At 35.9% G+C, this 14183-nt stretch overlaps 1 protein-coding gene across 1 annotated transcript in view; it reads right to left on the reverse strand.

Annotated features, from left to right (window-relative positions):
• LOC145663900 (uncharacterized) overlaps positions 1 to 14183 on the reverse strand; it is a 196571-nt gene that overhangs the window by 145427 nt on the left and 36961 nt on the right. Inside the window, exons 8-10 of the mRNA XM_081730071.1 lie at positions 11293 to 11437; positions 7731 to 7856; positions 5113 to 5223 (exon numbers count right to left, since the gene is read on the reverse strand). Of these exons, the coding sequence (XP_081586197.1) occupies positions 5113 to 5223; positions 7731 to 7856; positions 11293 to 11437 (382 nt within the window). The remainder of the gene's footprint in view (positions 1 to 5112; positions 5224 to 7730; positions 7857 to 11292; positions 11438 to 14183) is intronic.

The raw sequence follows: 14183 nt of genomic DNA on the forward strand, positions 1-14183 counted from the left end.
TAGAGGGGGCAGGAGGTAATTGCGCTCCCCCTGAATTTGAGATTTATATAGATTTTATTCATATAATAGTAGTAAGTCAGTGAAAAACACGAAATTTTACTTATATCAAGGGGTCTTGCACCCAGCAAGCAAAATCTAAAATGACGCTCCTGTTTGGAAGTCGATGTTTTAAGTGATGGAACACAAAACTTTGTAGCATATCAAGATACGTCAAACCTCTGATAGTTCCCTCTGCGAAGAAAAATTGTCCAATGATTTCATGCATATTAACTCGTATCAGACGTTGAACTTGAGCCTGTTGCATTCATACTCCGTGTTTTCTCGAGGATATTCACTATCCGAAATTCACAGATTTGTCTATTGACCACGCCGCTTAGGTGAAATGTTTCAGAGTTCTCTCATGGCTAAGCGGTTAGCGTCCGACTTTTGGTGTAGGAGACACGGGTTCGATTCCTCGCGGGACCTCACGTGGTTCGGATCTCACATTAAAATCTGTAGGTCCATTTCTCATATAGGCCCGTTGCTAAAAGGGACGCTAAACTCAAAATCAAATCAAATCAAATGTTGCTTCATCAAAAAAGTGAGCTTTGGCTAAAAAGTTGTTGATCTCGATGAGGTCAAAATTGTCCATGAAGCAAATGCTTTTCGTTTCGGTTTGTCGTTGCGCTTCAACTTAAGTAAAACTTGTAATTTCTATGTATAAAGCTTGAGATGGTTGTGAAACACATCGTGGGCTGTGGACTTTGGGACAGCAAATTCCCATGACGGCATATGAATGGATCTCTCAGGTCTTCTTCAATGGCGAACCGTGCCATCAAGAATTGGGTAAACACAACACCATACACCCCCCACCTCCCCCCCCACATATATATATATATATATATATATATATATATATATATATGTGTGTGTGTGTGTGTGTGTGTGTGTGTGTGTGTGTGTGTGTGTGTGTGTGTGTGTCCTCTATGGTCATTCCTACAGAGGGTGTGGGAAAATGATGCCCCTCATTTCTAGGGAATGTGGTGCCATTCGGAAAATCTAGACTTCGGATGTATAAAATCAACTAATTATCAAATATTATACTTTATACTCAAAGAAAAAAAGGAAATAGATATATAACAAATAATAATGAAAACTCAAAACACAAAGGTATGAATGATCAGGGATTATCAGCGACGGCCTTTACATACAGCGACTCGGGCAACTGTCTACTTCAGAGCACTGCCCTTGATCATAGAAGACACATGTATGGTCAAGTACGTCATCCACTAAAATTACGAAGTTTACGAAGTCCTAAGCGATTCGATCAGTGTTATAAGTAGCCCATCTGCAGGACGCGTATTTTCGAAAAACACTGAACTCTAGCCATAAGGCATTGTGAACAGGTTACGCTTGGCAACAATGTAGGAAAAATAAATGACGGCTATATCGCGATCCTGTTGGTGACATCACATCACCTACATAACACAAAGTAAACGCCAGGTGCAGTCGCCCCTCGTAGCCGAGAAAGCTAGTGCAACATGCTGCTAAGTAAAATCGTTGTTGGCGTGAGTTCAAGCTCTGAGTAGGGAAAGCTGTTTTTATTTTTTAAAAAAATTATGACACTTCTTTCGTTAAAATAAGATTAAAAATAATTTTCAAAAAGTGATTTAACTATTATTTTTTAATTTTAATTAAACTTCTTTCATTAAAATAAGTTTGCCCTTGTACTATACAGATTCATAACAAAAGTACTAGTAGTAGGAACGGGTTAGAATGCAATTCAACATTCATTTGTTTCCGTGCGATGTTGCGAAACGTAACTCGCTTGCAATGCCTTCTGGCTAGGGCTGAGTGTTTTTGGAAAATATGCCTGCAGAACACCAGAAAATACAACATGGATAAAAGTATTTCCATTATTCCCTTCACCAGCGTGGGATCTGCGACTAGACAAACTGTCTAGTGCCACTGAGCTCAGAAGGACAGCAAAAGAAAAAATCAACCTTTGGAACAATTTCATTAGTGGATAGCGAACCAGGAGGTGGTGCAGTGATGGGCGAAGGGGTATTCGACCATAATTTCCCTAGGCCGTAAAATACCTAAATCCACCATTGCCCTCCATCTACGTATATACTCAGTGTATTAGTGAGTCCCGTTGTCCTATAGTATACTTGTAGATAAGTTAATAGTTGTAAACTTCAAATTTTATTTTCTGAGCAGCCTTACGCAAGTGATAACTTTCTGCAGCGGCATAGCAACTTAAAACAAGAACATTACGGTTATTTTCCAGTACTGGTTTAACTTGCTTTGGTGTAGAGGCAATTAATGGGAAAAGAATGTCATTCGAAAGCATCAAAGTTCGCAGAAAATAATTTTATTATAAGCTATTAAAATCCATTCAGTGACTTGCAAACAAGTGAGAATAATTTCTTTAAATGAGCTGTTAACCAATATTTTCGAAACAGCTGTTCCCGCTGGTATAGTAGCTAATGCGTGGGCCATTAATGTACATAGTTCTGGGTTCGATTCATATTCGGAGAGCGTTGAAAATTCCAACACATTACGGTGGTTCCAATTCCACCGTAATCTGTAACTCCACGTCTTATATAAACTTGTTGCTAAAAAGGGACGCTAAACTGCATAGAAATTTTCGAAGCACTATTCGTTAGGGATTCCATAATACAGTGTAAGTAAACACACATCCAGAGAGAGAGAGAGAGAAAGGGAGAGAACGCCGTAATCACCCCACTTTCGACTTATCACTCTTGCGACGGCGAAATGCGCAATAGTGGTAGACTTGCCAATACAACATCTGAACTTTAAACCCTGAAAAGGCGGAGAAGCCACTGTCTTCTGAAAGGTTCTAAAGGCGAGTATTCATTTGGTCCTTTAATTGCGCATAGCTCGTACTCCTACGCTTCTATAGGTTGACGCAAGGAATATGGATCTACCACAGGGATAATAAAAAAAAGAAAATAAATTTTCACGTTCAGTTACATCTAAAGAAACCAAAAGCAATTTTGTGACCAAGCGTTATAGTAATGTATGAATTCCGGATATATGAAGGCCCATAAATATGCAAATTACCCGTATGGGCCGCTATAATTAGTACAATACACTTTGGGCAGCGGAGAACTTTGCATTCAAATTAATTTTAGACGAATCCCGATGGGACACTTCGCGAATGTACCTTGTCAGTTGCATGTTCATAACATTTTGTGTTTACTTTTCGATAGATGTAATAAATATTCACCAATCGTAGTTGGATGATAGTTTCTTTCAAACTGTTTCACCTATACCAATACATTGTCCAGTACATATGCGTGAGTGAGTGAATGGATAATAATTTTTGTTTTAAGTAGTAGCTTTTAATCTTGATTTACGATGATAGTACCTACTATATGTGTGTAAAATATATGTATATTGGTACATGACAGAAGTCATGATAGGTAACTAACCCTAAATTACTCTAAATCGGCCCTGGGATTAAAGCCAAAACAACAGAATGAGCTTTAATATCTATATCTTAATATCTATATTTTTCCCCGAAATCTCGATAACTTCTATTTGTAGAAAATATGTACATTACTTACATTGTTTTTCTTGGCTGATTCAAATGTGTGTTCGATCTCCATTATGGATATTCAGATACTAGATAAAGGTTATTTAACATTTCGAAATAACAGACAAACGATTAAATTAAACTTTCTCATCACCTGGGCTAGGTCAGGGCAACTCCCAATTGTGTAGTTGACTGGATCCAGGTCAGGGTAGTATGAGGGAATATGTGTCTCTTTAGGATCAGTTCAGAAAATGAAATGAAAATGAAATGTTTTAGTTTTACGTCCACGGTTATGCCGGTTAGGCTAAAGGAGACGGTGATGATGAGTAATGAATGAAATGGTTGAATGAAGAAAGTGGGAGGAAACGGGAGAACGCCGAGGAAACCCATGCACACGGTGTTTGTCCACCACAAAGTTTACTTGGCGGGAGCTGGGATCGAACCCGGGACCCCAAGCACCAGAGGTGAACGCTCTACCACTGAGGGATCAGTTCAGAATTGATCCTCAAGTAATAACATTCGGGTATGAATCACCTTTCTCAAAAGCTACTCAAATTTACTATATTTCCATCATTATTCAGTAATTCTTTTCTAGTTCCTTCTTCTTTTCTCATTTCTTTCTCTTCTTTTCCTTCTTTCCTTCTATCTTCTCATTTTTTCACTCTATTTTATTATTTCTATTTAAAACTGAAGAGGAGTCGTGACTGGGAGTCGTCGCTATAAACGGTCATTAAATTCTTTTGATGTTTATCTGCGGAAGTCCGATACTAAATTAACCAATAACAAGATATACGCATAAAGTAACAATATTGTAATATTTTTTCTCTAAACTATTAAATTGGAAGTTTTGAAGATATAGCGACTCCCCTTTTTTCAATCACGAGAATAATATTGCTTCACATAAAATGATTACATTGACATTATGAAGCATTAAAATTCATTTGGCACACAAATGGAAGTAATAGATTTTTGCATTATGGATAAAATTGGAGTTACTTTCCTTGTTACTTTGATATAAAATGCTATTAACATACTAAGAGAAGAAGACGCAACTCATTAAAATGCGTCTCTTAAGGTAAACTCAAGCTGTTCACTTAATTTTTAAAGATTTTTTTTGTACGTTTGGATTCATTATTTTTATCGAATGGACATCATACAACATCCATTATGGAAGTATTACATTTACAATTTTTAAGATGTTTAATATCCAAAAATGTCATTTTAAAGAAGAAAAGGAGTTTCAATTACAAATTACAATATTATTTTCATTATATGTCAATGATAAATATCAAGAAATGCTAAACCAGTATGCGTGATGTATATCTGCCTCCGTTATCTACTTAAACAGAATTTGTGTTTTATCATAAACAAGTTACAAATTGTTTTCCTTTTGGTTATATTAGATGTTTCAGACATAAAAGCATTCAACATAATAAAATTTCGGTATATTACATTTTCATACAATATTCTGACGGTCATTTGATAAAGTTTACAAATTGAAAATAATCAAATTTTAACCCCTTACTAGCTTACATCTTTCTGTAGATTATTACATAGAAAGATTTTCTTACCTCCAAGAAATGGGTCATCTACCATATCCACAATTGACCAGTTATTAGTCGTCCAATTCATGTATGGATTATGAAGATTTAGTTTTACGTTATCAACACCAACATTTACATCTGTAAATAAGTGGAAAAGTGTCTAATAAAATACTCAAGATTAACAGTTACCTTATCTATTAAACGTTCCGTTACATTTCACTTTTTTTTTATTATAGGGATATTTTGTATCAATCTCTAGGACTTCCTCAATTATAGAAAACCACGTCACGGGATTAAGAGAGCGCAAGTGCCCAATTGACTTCCATTGAAATATTTAATTTAGCAATATGTTTATCCAGTCGACGACAAAAGATAGTAGCACGTTCTATACACTCCGTATGAAAAACACGGTTTTCAGTTCACTGTATATAGTTTTAGTTTTCTTTCAAGGATAAAATTTTGCGGTTAATCTTTGGAAGGAATGAAGATAGGCCGTAACTGAAAATGTTATTTCTGATAGAATAAGTTGAGTTCAGAGTTAGCGTTGCGGACTAAGATGTTTATCTCTAAAAGGGGTAAGGTATTGGTCTGCTAATTACGGTGACTATACTAGAGACTGAATCAATAAAACTAGGAAGTCCTCAGTTTATACACCACGGAGAGAATAATACTGAAAACGTGGAAAAGTACTACCTGTGGCATCTCAAATCCAAAATCTCGGCGTGTGCAGAAAAATGTCAATTTGAGAGAAGTATGTTTTTCAGCATAATGTAACTAGGAAAATCTTACAGTTTGTTCGATTTTGTTGCATACACAGGTTTATGTGACGCGGAAGTTATACAACGGAGACAAAACAACAGAATTTACAAATGTAGACATTCTTTTCTGGCTTATCTGGAAAATTTAACAAGTGGATGGAAAAAACAAAACTAAGAAATAAACATGAAAGATTTCGATAAAATTAAAATATTGATTTCCTTTCTTACTTTGCAAGTCCACATCCCCAACGACAAAAGTGAGCTTGCCTCAGCGATATTTTACTGTATAGGCAGACCCCTGTGTATACAATCACCAATGACAAAAGACCAAATGAGTAATATTGTTTCCCAGAAATTATCATTTCTCAAACCGTGTGTTGTAACATTTATTTACTTATACATTGATAAAATGTCAAACAAAACTCCCTTTTATATGAAATATGATTAAAAAAAGATATGATTACTTAATTTTCTACCCAAAACATTTGAAATGAAAATGAAATGAAATTTTTGAATTTTATGTCCCACGGTTATGCCGGCTAGGCTAAAGGAGATAGTGATGATGAGAAATGAATGAAATGGTGGAATGAAGAAAGTGGGAGGAAACGTGAGAACGCCGAAGAACCCCACGCACACGGTGTTTATCCACCACAAAGTTCACTTGGCGGGAGCAGACTTTGAACCCGGGACCCCGTGCACCAGAGGTGAACGCTCTACCACTAAGCCACCGAGACACCCCAAAACATTTGAGTATTTCACATTATCAAATACGGTAAACTTTCAAATTTGCGAATTAAATATTGAAACCGGCAGTAGATCTATAATTTCCAGCAGCAATAAGGTGGTAATGTAAGAAATGCAAGCTATTCATCGGATTCTGAATCCTAATCAAAATAAGTTTCTTGCTGAAGACAGAATTGAATCATTTATGGCAACGTGATTTTAGTAAATCTTCTCGTGCTATCAGCCAGATGGAAATTTTGACTTCCGACGTTTCGAATGCAATGCATTCATCTTCAGTGATTATTATGAAGAAATTGGAGATAGTGGGCATATATATAGTAACTATGAACAGGCGGAGTTATGAATGGGGTCCTGTAATTGGCTGAGGGAAATGCTGGCTCCTGATTGGCTGTTGCTGTGGTTACAAGAAGTATCTTTGTTGAAGTTTGCTTTTTGTTCCTCAAAAGGGCCGACCAGATAGGACTAAGCTGAAACCCATTGGTTCTATTGAGATTGTTTGCACTTGAGATAGCTAAGACTTCCTTTATTATTATGTCCCAAAAATTGCCGCCCCATCTATACTGGTATCATTAACAATCAATACCAGCAACAAAAGCAATGGGAAAGGAAATGGAAGCAAATTAGCTAGGGCTTATAGTTACGGGTCAATCTCTGGTCAAACTGAGGACAAACTCTGACTATATTAGTCAGATTTGATACCCCCAGCTTCGAATCCGAAACGTTTTCGAAATATTACTACACTCCACTCAAGAAACCATAATATTCAGAACAGAATGGAATTTTTAACACTTCAAGTACCATGTGCATATATTTTGTGCACATTGGTCTATTACTAGTGGACATGGGGATATATGTATGTTATGCACGCTTCACATGTTATGCAATAGAACTGTGAATCCTGCTGGTCCCGGGGTAAAACATTGTATTTAGGGCTTGGAGCTTAAAGTGTCAATACTGGTAAAATAGAAAATACACTTACATTTTGAACATTTGATGCTAATTAATTTTCAAAAAAGCATTAGTTTCACTGAGTAGATTGTATATTTTTGATCTTTCAGTGTCATTTGAGAAACTGGTTTCCAAAACAAGTTTGTTCGTTTAATTACAATTAAATAAGAGTAAGCAGAAAAGAGCTGTGCGTACCTATGTTCTTCTTACTATCTTGATCATGTAGTTTCGTTATGCTAAAGCCCAAATCCAAAGCATTAGTTCTAGCATGACACTCATAATCTACATCCTTATTAACCAGTATCCTCTGCTGGTGAAAAACTGTAAAGACAAAGTCATGTTACACTTTACAACAATTATTGTTAAAAATAAATTATTATTTTCAGTTAGTTCAAGTAGTGAAATTCCATTAACAGGTACCAATACCTTTTATGTATAATTTTCTTGGAATTCATTATTACATTTTGGTATAGCTTTTCAATCATTTTTAACCCATTGCGTTCCAAGTGTAATTTTCCTATGTGCGTGCTGTATTACCAGATTTCCATTTACTGTTAAAAGACGGTCTAGACCGTTATATAGGGCATAGTTATACACGCGCGAGAATATTCACATTACTTATTTTAAAATATTTGCATCGTGGAACATTTGGACTGAAAAGGGAAAATTTTGATGTTCTGAAGAGATTTTATGCTGCGTCAGGTTGCAAACACTAACCGGAAATCAAAGACAAAGTCTTCTTTCGTTTTTCCGATCTCGAAATACGATTTCGAAGTTTCCAATTGTTTATTGTCAAAACAAAAAACGTGTGTCGTAATTGAATCCTCCCTTAACCCTCCTATTTAGTGACACAAAACTTTTTTTCTTTTCTGTCAGTAAGCTGTGTTACCTAAGGAGAAATACTAGAACTCAATTGGCCCTTGCATCCACTAAAAGAATTCATCATCTCCAGCATAATACGACCCTAGAGGAGAAAAGTATCAGTTGACCACTAACTACTTAATCTACACCTGCTCCTGAAGTCGCTTGTACGAAGGAATACTACCTTACCTAAATACTTGAAGGCTGCCATGAGCGAAAGGGATTCCGAACTACAACCTGAACCTCTGGAGGTTGCCATGAGCTAAGGAAATTACTAAAAATACCTTATCGTGAAGTCATTGCAAGACCGTGGAGGCTGCTATGAGCTAAAGGTGTTCCCGTATAAAACGTTTCATTATTTCACCTCATTGGTCGTAAGGAAGATTTTAAGATATTCACTTTGTAGATACAAAGACTACTTTGTAATATTTTACAAAACAAATTAGGTGTAGGACTAGAATCTCGGATTGTCATTGTCTCTACCCACATAAACATTACAATATATAGTTTTAACTAACTTCTATGCTGATAGCTTTATTCTCATGCCTTAATCTACAAGAATTGAACTTATGATAAATGTAACTAATGTAAACAAATAAAATTCAATTAATATCTTTACTTGAATCTGCACTTCTAATATGATGTTAGTGTTTGTACAATTGAACACCATGTGGAGAAAGACTTGGGGTTGCCGTGACGTACCGCTACGAAAAAGTCATTAATCACCGATCGCATGAAGAAGCAACAACTTACTTTCGTGAAGAAATATGAACACTGAACTTAAGCACAGTGGAGAAAGATAATGTTTCCTGACAAAAGTTCAATACATGTTTTCCAAACTGGAGTTGCTACAATTCGACGTCCTCATCTTCAAGTCAATACGATCCAAAGTGAACGGCTCCGACCGTTAAACACTCTCAGTCTATGACGGTATGGGGTTGTTTTTGTGTATGTGTAAAAACGGAAGAGGAGGCCTACACAATGTATATTTTCTTCCCCAAAACGAGAAGATGAATACAGATACCTATGTCATTCCTTTAAAAGCCATTTAGTGGATATACTTTGCATACACAACTATGCTGTATTTTATATAGTCTTTTTCATAAACGATGGGAACCTTAGCTACTTGAAAAATGTCATTAGATCAGTTAGATATGAAGCTTCTCTTGAATTTTAGGTTCCATTTACTAATTCTAACGAAGCCACCAACTTCGAACTTAGGCAGCATGTTTAGGCGCGAGCGGATATAAAGCTTGCAATAAACTCTAGTCAAGAGTTCCATTTCGTGATTTTTTTCTTTATTTACATCTACGGGTCTCATTTTAATTGTGTTGTGCTGTCTAGTTAACAGCTCTGGCAGTATATCAAATCATTTGTGATTGGCTTCTAACGTGGAGCCTTTCCACATGTGGTTGCTATGTGTATGACTGAAGTATTCAATTACAGATGCTGTTAGTTCACTATAAGTTGCATAGTACTTAATTTTACAGTCCTTTATAAGTTTTATGAAATCTGAGTTGTGCAGCTCACGGTCCGTATGCTTTATAAGTTTAAACTGGTAGCCTGGTCGAAGTCAAACAGAAATAATAATATGTGAAGCATTCGGTAGGAATGTGGTAAGTGAGTAAACCAAGATAAGCTTCTTTATGATTTACAAGAGTTAAGAATGGCGACGAATCCATCGAGAATATGCCATTCACGTTCTCAAGAAGTTGCGTTCAAAATTATAAAGCATCCCCATCAGGATTCTGCCGCCTACAGTCGGACAATTTGTCCATGCCGACTAGATGCCGCGGTCAGACTGCCGGCGCCGGACACTTCCGCGCGACTTTCGACCGCGACGAATAGTTGCCTTGCCGAGCACTCGGCAAACAGCCGGAAATGAGCATTAAATGAGCATGTCGAAAAGAGACCGGCACAAGGAGTCGGCAGAGGGTCGGAAAGAGGTCTTTCCGACTGTTTTGCCAACTCTGACGATCGCCAACAGTTGGCAAAGAGTCGGCAAAGGACATTTTATTTTACGGTTTTCGACCGCTTGCCGCCTCGGCGGAAGGTCGGCAACTTTGAACAATTAGATAATCGTGCCGCCGCGAACGAGTGGCGACTGCCTCCGGCGCCCGCTACCGTCGACTGCGCCAATCCCTCTTTCCGACCGCGACTTCCTGATGGGGATAAATTAGCTTTATGGATGATGCAGATATTTTAACCTTTTCTGAGTATGAAGTTTATACAATTACAATAGAAGAGTTTCCACTATTCTGAAGAGTTATCTACTAGTCAAGGAGGTTTATTGAATGTACTTTTGTGGACAATTTTTGGGGGTTCCTATTCTAGAAACTGAGTTCTCACGCTTTTGTATCCGATTAACAAGAAAAGTAGGTTCGCTACGGAGCTGAGTCGAAATACGAGTAATTCATGCATTCGATAGAGTTAATTGAGCTGTATAACATACTGTAAAAGAAAAACTTGTCTCGATTGGGTTTTCAAGAAAATCGCTCTCAGACATTTTTCACAAATCACGAAAACTAGAAAGATTTCCAACACTGTTTAATAAAGTATTTCTAGTTGTTGCGAGTCGTAAAAGATTTCATTGCTATTTGCCTGATGTTTACTGAAATAAATAAACCTTTAAAATTTATATGGTTCGATTCACTTTTGTTGTGAACTCACTTACTTCTGTTCTAACATACCAGTGGACTCATTTAAATTAAAAATACGGTAGTAAATGCAGTAATTATACATTTTAAAAAAAATTGACTGGTTATTGACTTACCACTCTGACTAAAGGTTACATTGCTAATAAATAAATACAAGTGGCAACGACACAACTCAGGAATGGTAGGAATAATTTACTCGCATTATACTACATGTAAATGATAAGAATTTATGTACTTACCTAACTGTTTTGTGTCGCCTATGTATACGTCACTTATTAAAATATCAGATGTTCTGGATCTTGATGCTTTTATCTGAAGCTGCAGATCACTGTGTTTTCTATCTTCCAAATTCACACATAGTTTTTCTTCAATCCATCTAGATTCCTACAATAAATTTTTAAAAAATGTATTTTATTTTATTAATAAACAATGTTCCATCTAGAATAAATATATTTCATCTGTTGCTGTTGGTGGGCCATATTAAGATCTATAAAGAGTTTTCCAATCTGTCTTACCTACTTTTAACGACACTTTCAAATTCACATAAAATGCATATACTCACTCGTACACAATTTCAATAATGTAAATTCCCACATTCAGCAGATTTGCAGATCCAGTCTCCTGATTATATAAGCATTTACGATCATTCCAACTCTATTCATTTCATGAATTCAACCTCTTTTACGTAATATTAAATTTCTACTTAGGAAACAAATATGTTAATACATTACAAGAGCTTGTTAACTTCCAATCATTTGACGTAAACTCAATCGTATCTGACTGTAAACAAAAGCTAGTTGGAAGCAGAGAAACATTATACAGATGTTTAAAGTAAGTTTCAGATAAAGTAAGAAATAGTTATGCGGTTTGAGTGAGTAGTTTGTTAATGCAATGCGTACGTGTTCAAACCCTATACAAAGTCTTCTCTTAAAATTATTTTTCAGGGTGCGCCTAACTAAATGCACAGAATGGGAACATTTCTCATAATGCCACTTTTACGACTATTTCCTCTCGAATTTATTAGTAGAAATATGCGGGCGCAAAATGCCATAGCTCAAAATAAAATATTAAGTATGTTTAATTTACTACCTTCTGATTCATTACATAAAATCATTCAGTAAAAGTTTATTTCCTTTAAAAAGGTAGTATTATTTCTTGTTATACATTTTCAATTGGAAAAATCACAAAATCTGTCTAAATAAGTGAAAAATATAAGATTATAATGCAAATATTACTATGTATGATAACTATTCTAGATAGGGGTGCTTGCCTCACATTACAACTAGAGTAGTGTCTGATTCCACTTTAAAATAGGTTTCTTCTTATATAAACCTGATACTAGAAACGGATGTTAGACTCCAACTAAATATTCGGTCTTTCAACTTAACACAGTGACAAATATGACAAAATACATCCTTTAAATATAATACCAATGTCATACGTACATAAGTTAGGATTTGGTAATAAATTTGCTATTCAATATTATACTGTACTCCCTTGATTTGTAAAAGGGTGCATGGTGGCTCAGTGGTAAAGCTATTTCCGCTTTTACTTTTCTGAACCCAGATACTTCGGGAACTATTTTTAAAAATATGGTGCACTTTAGTAGGACTTGAAATAATGACTAATAAGGTCTGCCAATGAGAAAACAAACATGTCATACTCCTTGGCTAGGTCACTGGCTAGCAATTGCACCAAACATGTTCGATTAACACATCTAGCTACAGGATGAAATGTTTTTCGTATTGTCTCAAATTTAAAGCTATTCGCCCTGACATAATGGGCCTTATGCAGAGTCGTTCTGACGCTTGATTAGTGTCATACTAAAGAGTTCGACTAACATGTTTCCTGCAGTAGTCAAGCCTTTAGTATGACGCTAATTATAATTCAAAATGACTCTACATAAGGCGGAATAAGTCTATTGTAATTTTTGATCATCGTATCTGTTTGACGAATAACATATATAATTGATACTTGTTCTATTTTGTATTCGGTTATCAATGTTATATAAATTATCAAAATTATTTAGGATCCCTTAAAGAGATTCACCGGTTATGCGCAGCGGAAACATAGACCGCCTTATGCAGAGTCGTTTCGACGTATGATTAGCATCATACTAAAACACTGGCTACTACAGGAGATTTATGTTAGTCGAACTCTTTAGTATGGCACTAATCGTTCTTCAAAACGACTCTGCAAAAGGCCCAGAAAGATCAACTTTCTAATACGAGTTACAACGCAAAGTTTTAACAGGCTGGATGAAAATACCTCGCTCTTAAGCAGTGATTCGCAACCTGAGTTAAGTGCCAACTAAAGGGCATGAACAGAGCAACAAAGGGTGACCGAAACTACAGGCAAATAAATTACAAACGTAATTACAAATATTACGAATGTTGTAACAAAGACATTAAATTAATCAAGTTAAACTTAATACTATACTAACACAAAGTAGCTACCTGATAGGAAATGAGCTTTCGCTAAGAAAGAACTTGGTAAAAAAAATAATAATAATCCTGCACTAAAATACTATGCTAGAAATAAATATAAAGGGCGGTATTCAGAGAGAATTCGTTAATCGGTGGTTAGACACAGACTAGTTAGTATCATACTAAATCCTTACTAAGTAAGGTGCACCTTTTGGTATTCAGAGTCAACTTTGAGTACAACTAAAACGTTAATTTGGGTATGATTAACTAATATAAACCCAATGCATCGGTTGAGAAAAATAAATGTGGCAACTAAGGTAAATTAGATGAGCGCATGCATAGTCTGTAAAAATGAAAATACGTGAAATACGAAATACGAACTGTTGTGTCTCACGCTAAACCGTTTGTAAATGATTAGCCTCTGCTCTAGATTAATTAGTCACATCTGATTAACTTCGTCAAATACTACGTCCTAATCAGAGTCTCTGAATACAATTTTGATACCCATTCATTAGTCAATCCCGTAGTATGGCGTTAATCAGACGTCAAAAGGACTCTGCATAAGGCCCATAATGTTGAGATTATTATTATTGTTGTAATTGAAGATTTGATGCTTTAATGCTGCAAGTGAAATTGCAGAATGGGTAAGATGAACAAGTGGGAAGAAAAGAAGTTTGAATTATACAGCGCTTACTTAAACTTCA

The sequence above is a fragment of the Thermobia domestica genome, chromosome 11, assembly GCF_964235325.1.
Source record: "Thermobia domestica chromosome 11, izTheDome1.hap1.1, whole genome shotgun sequence".
Lineage (NCBI taxonomy): Eukaryota > Metazoa > Arthropoda > Insecta > Zygentoma > Lepismatidae > Thermobia > Thermobia domestica.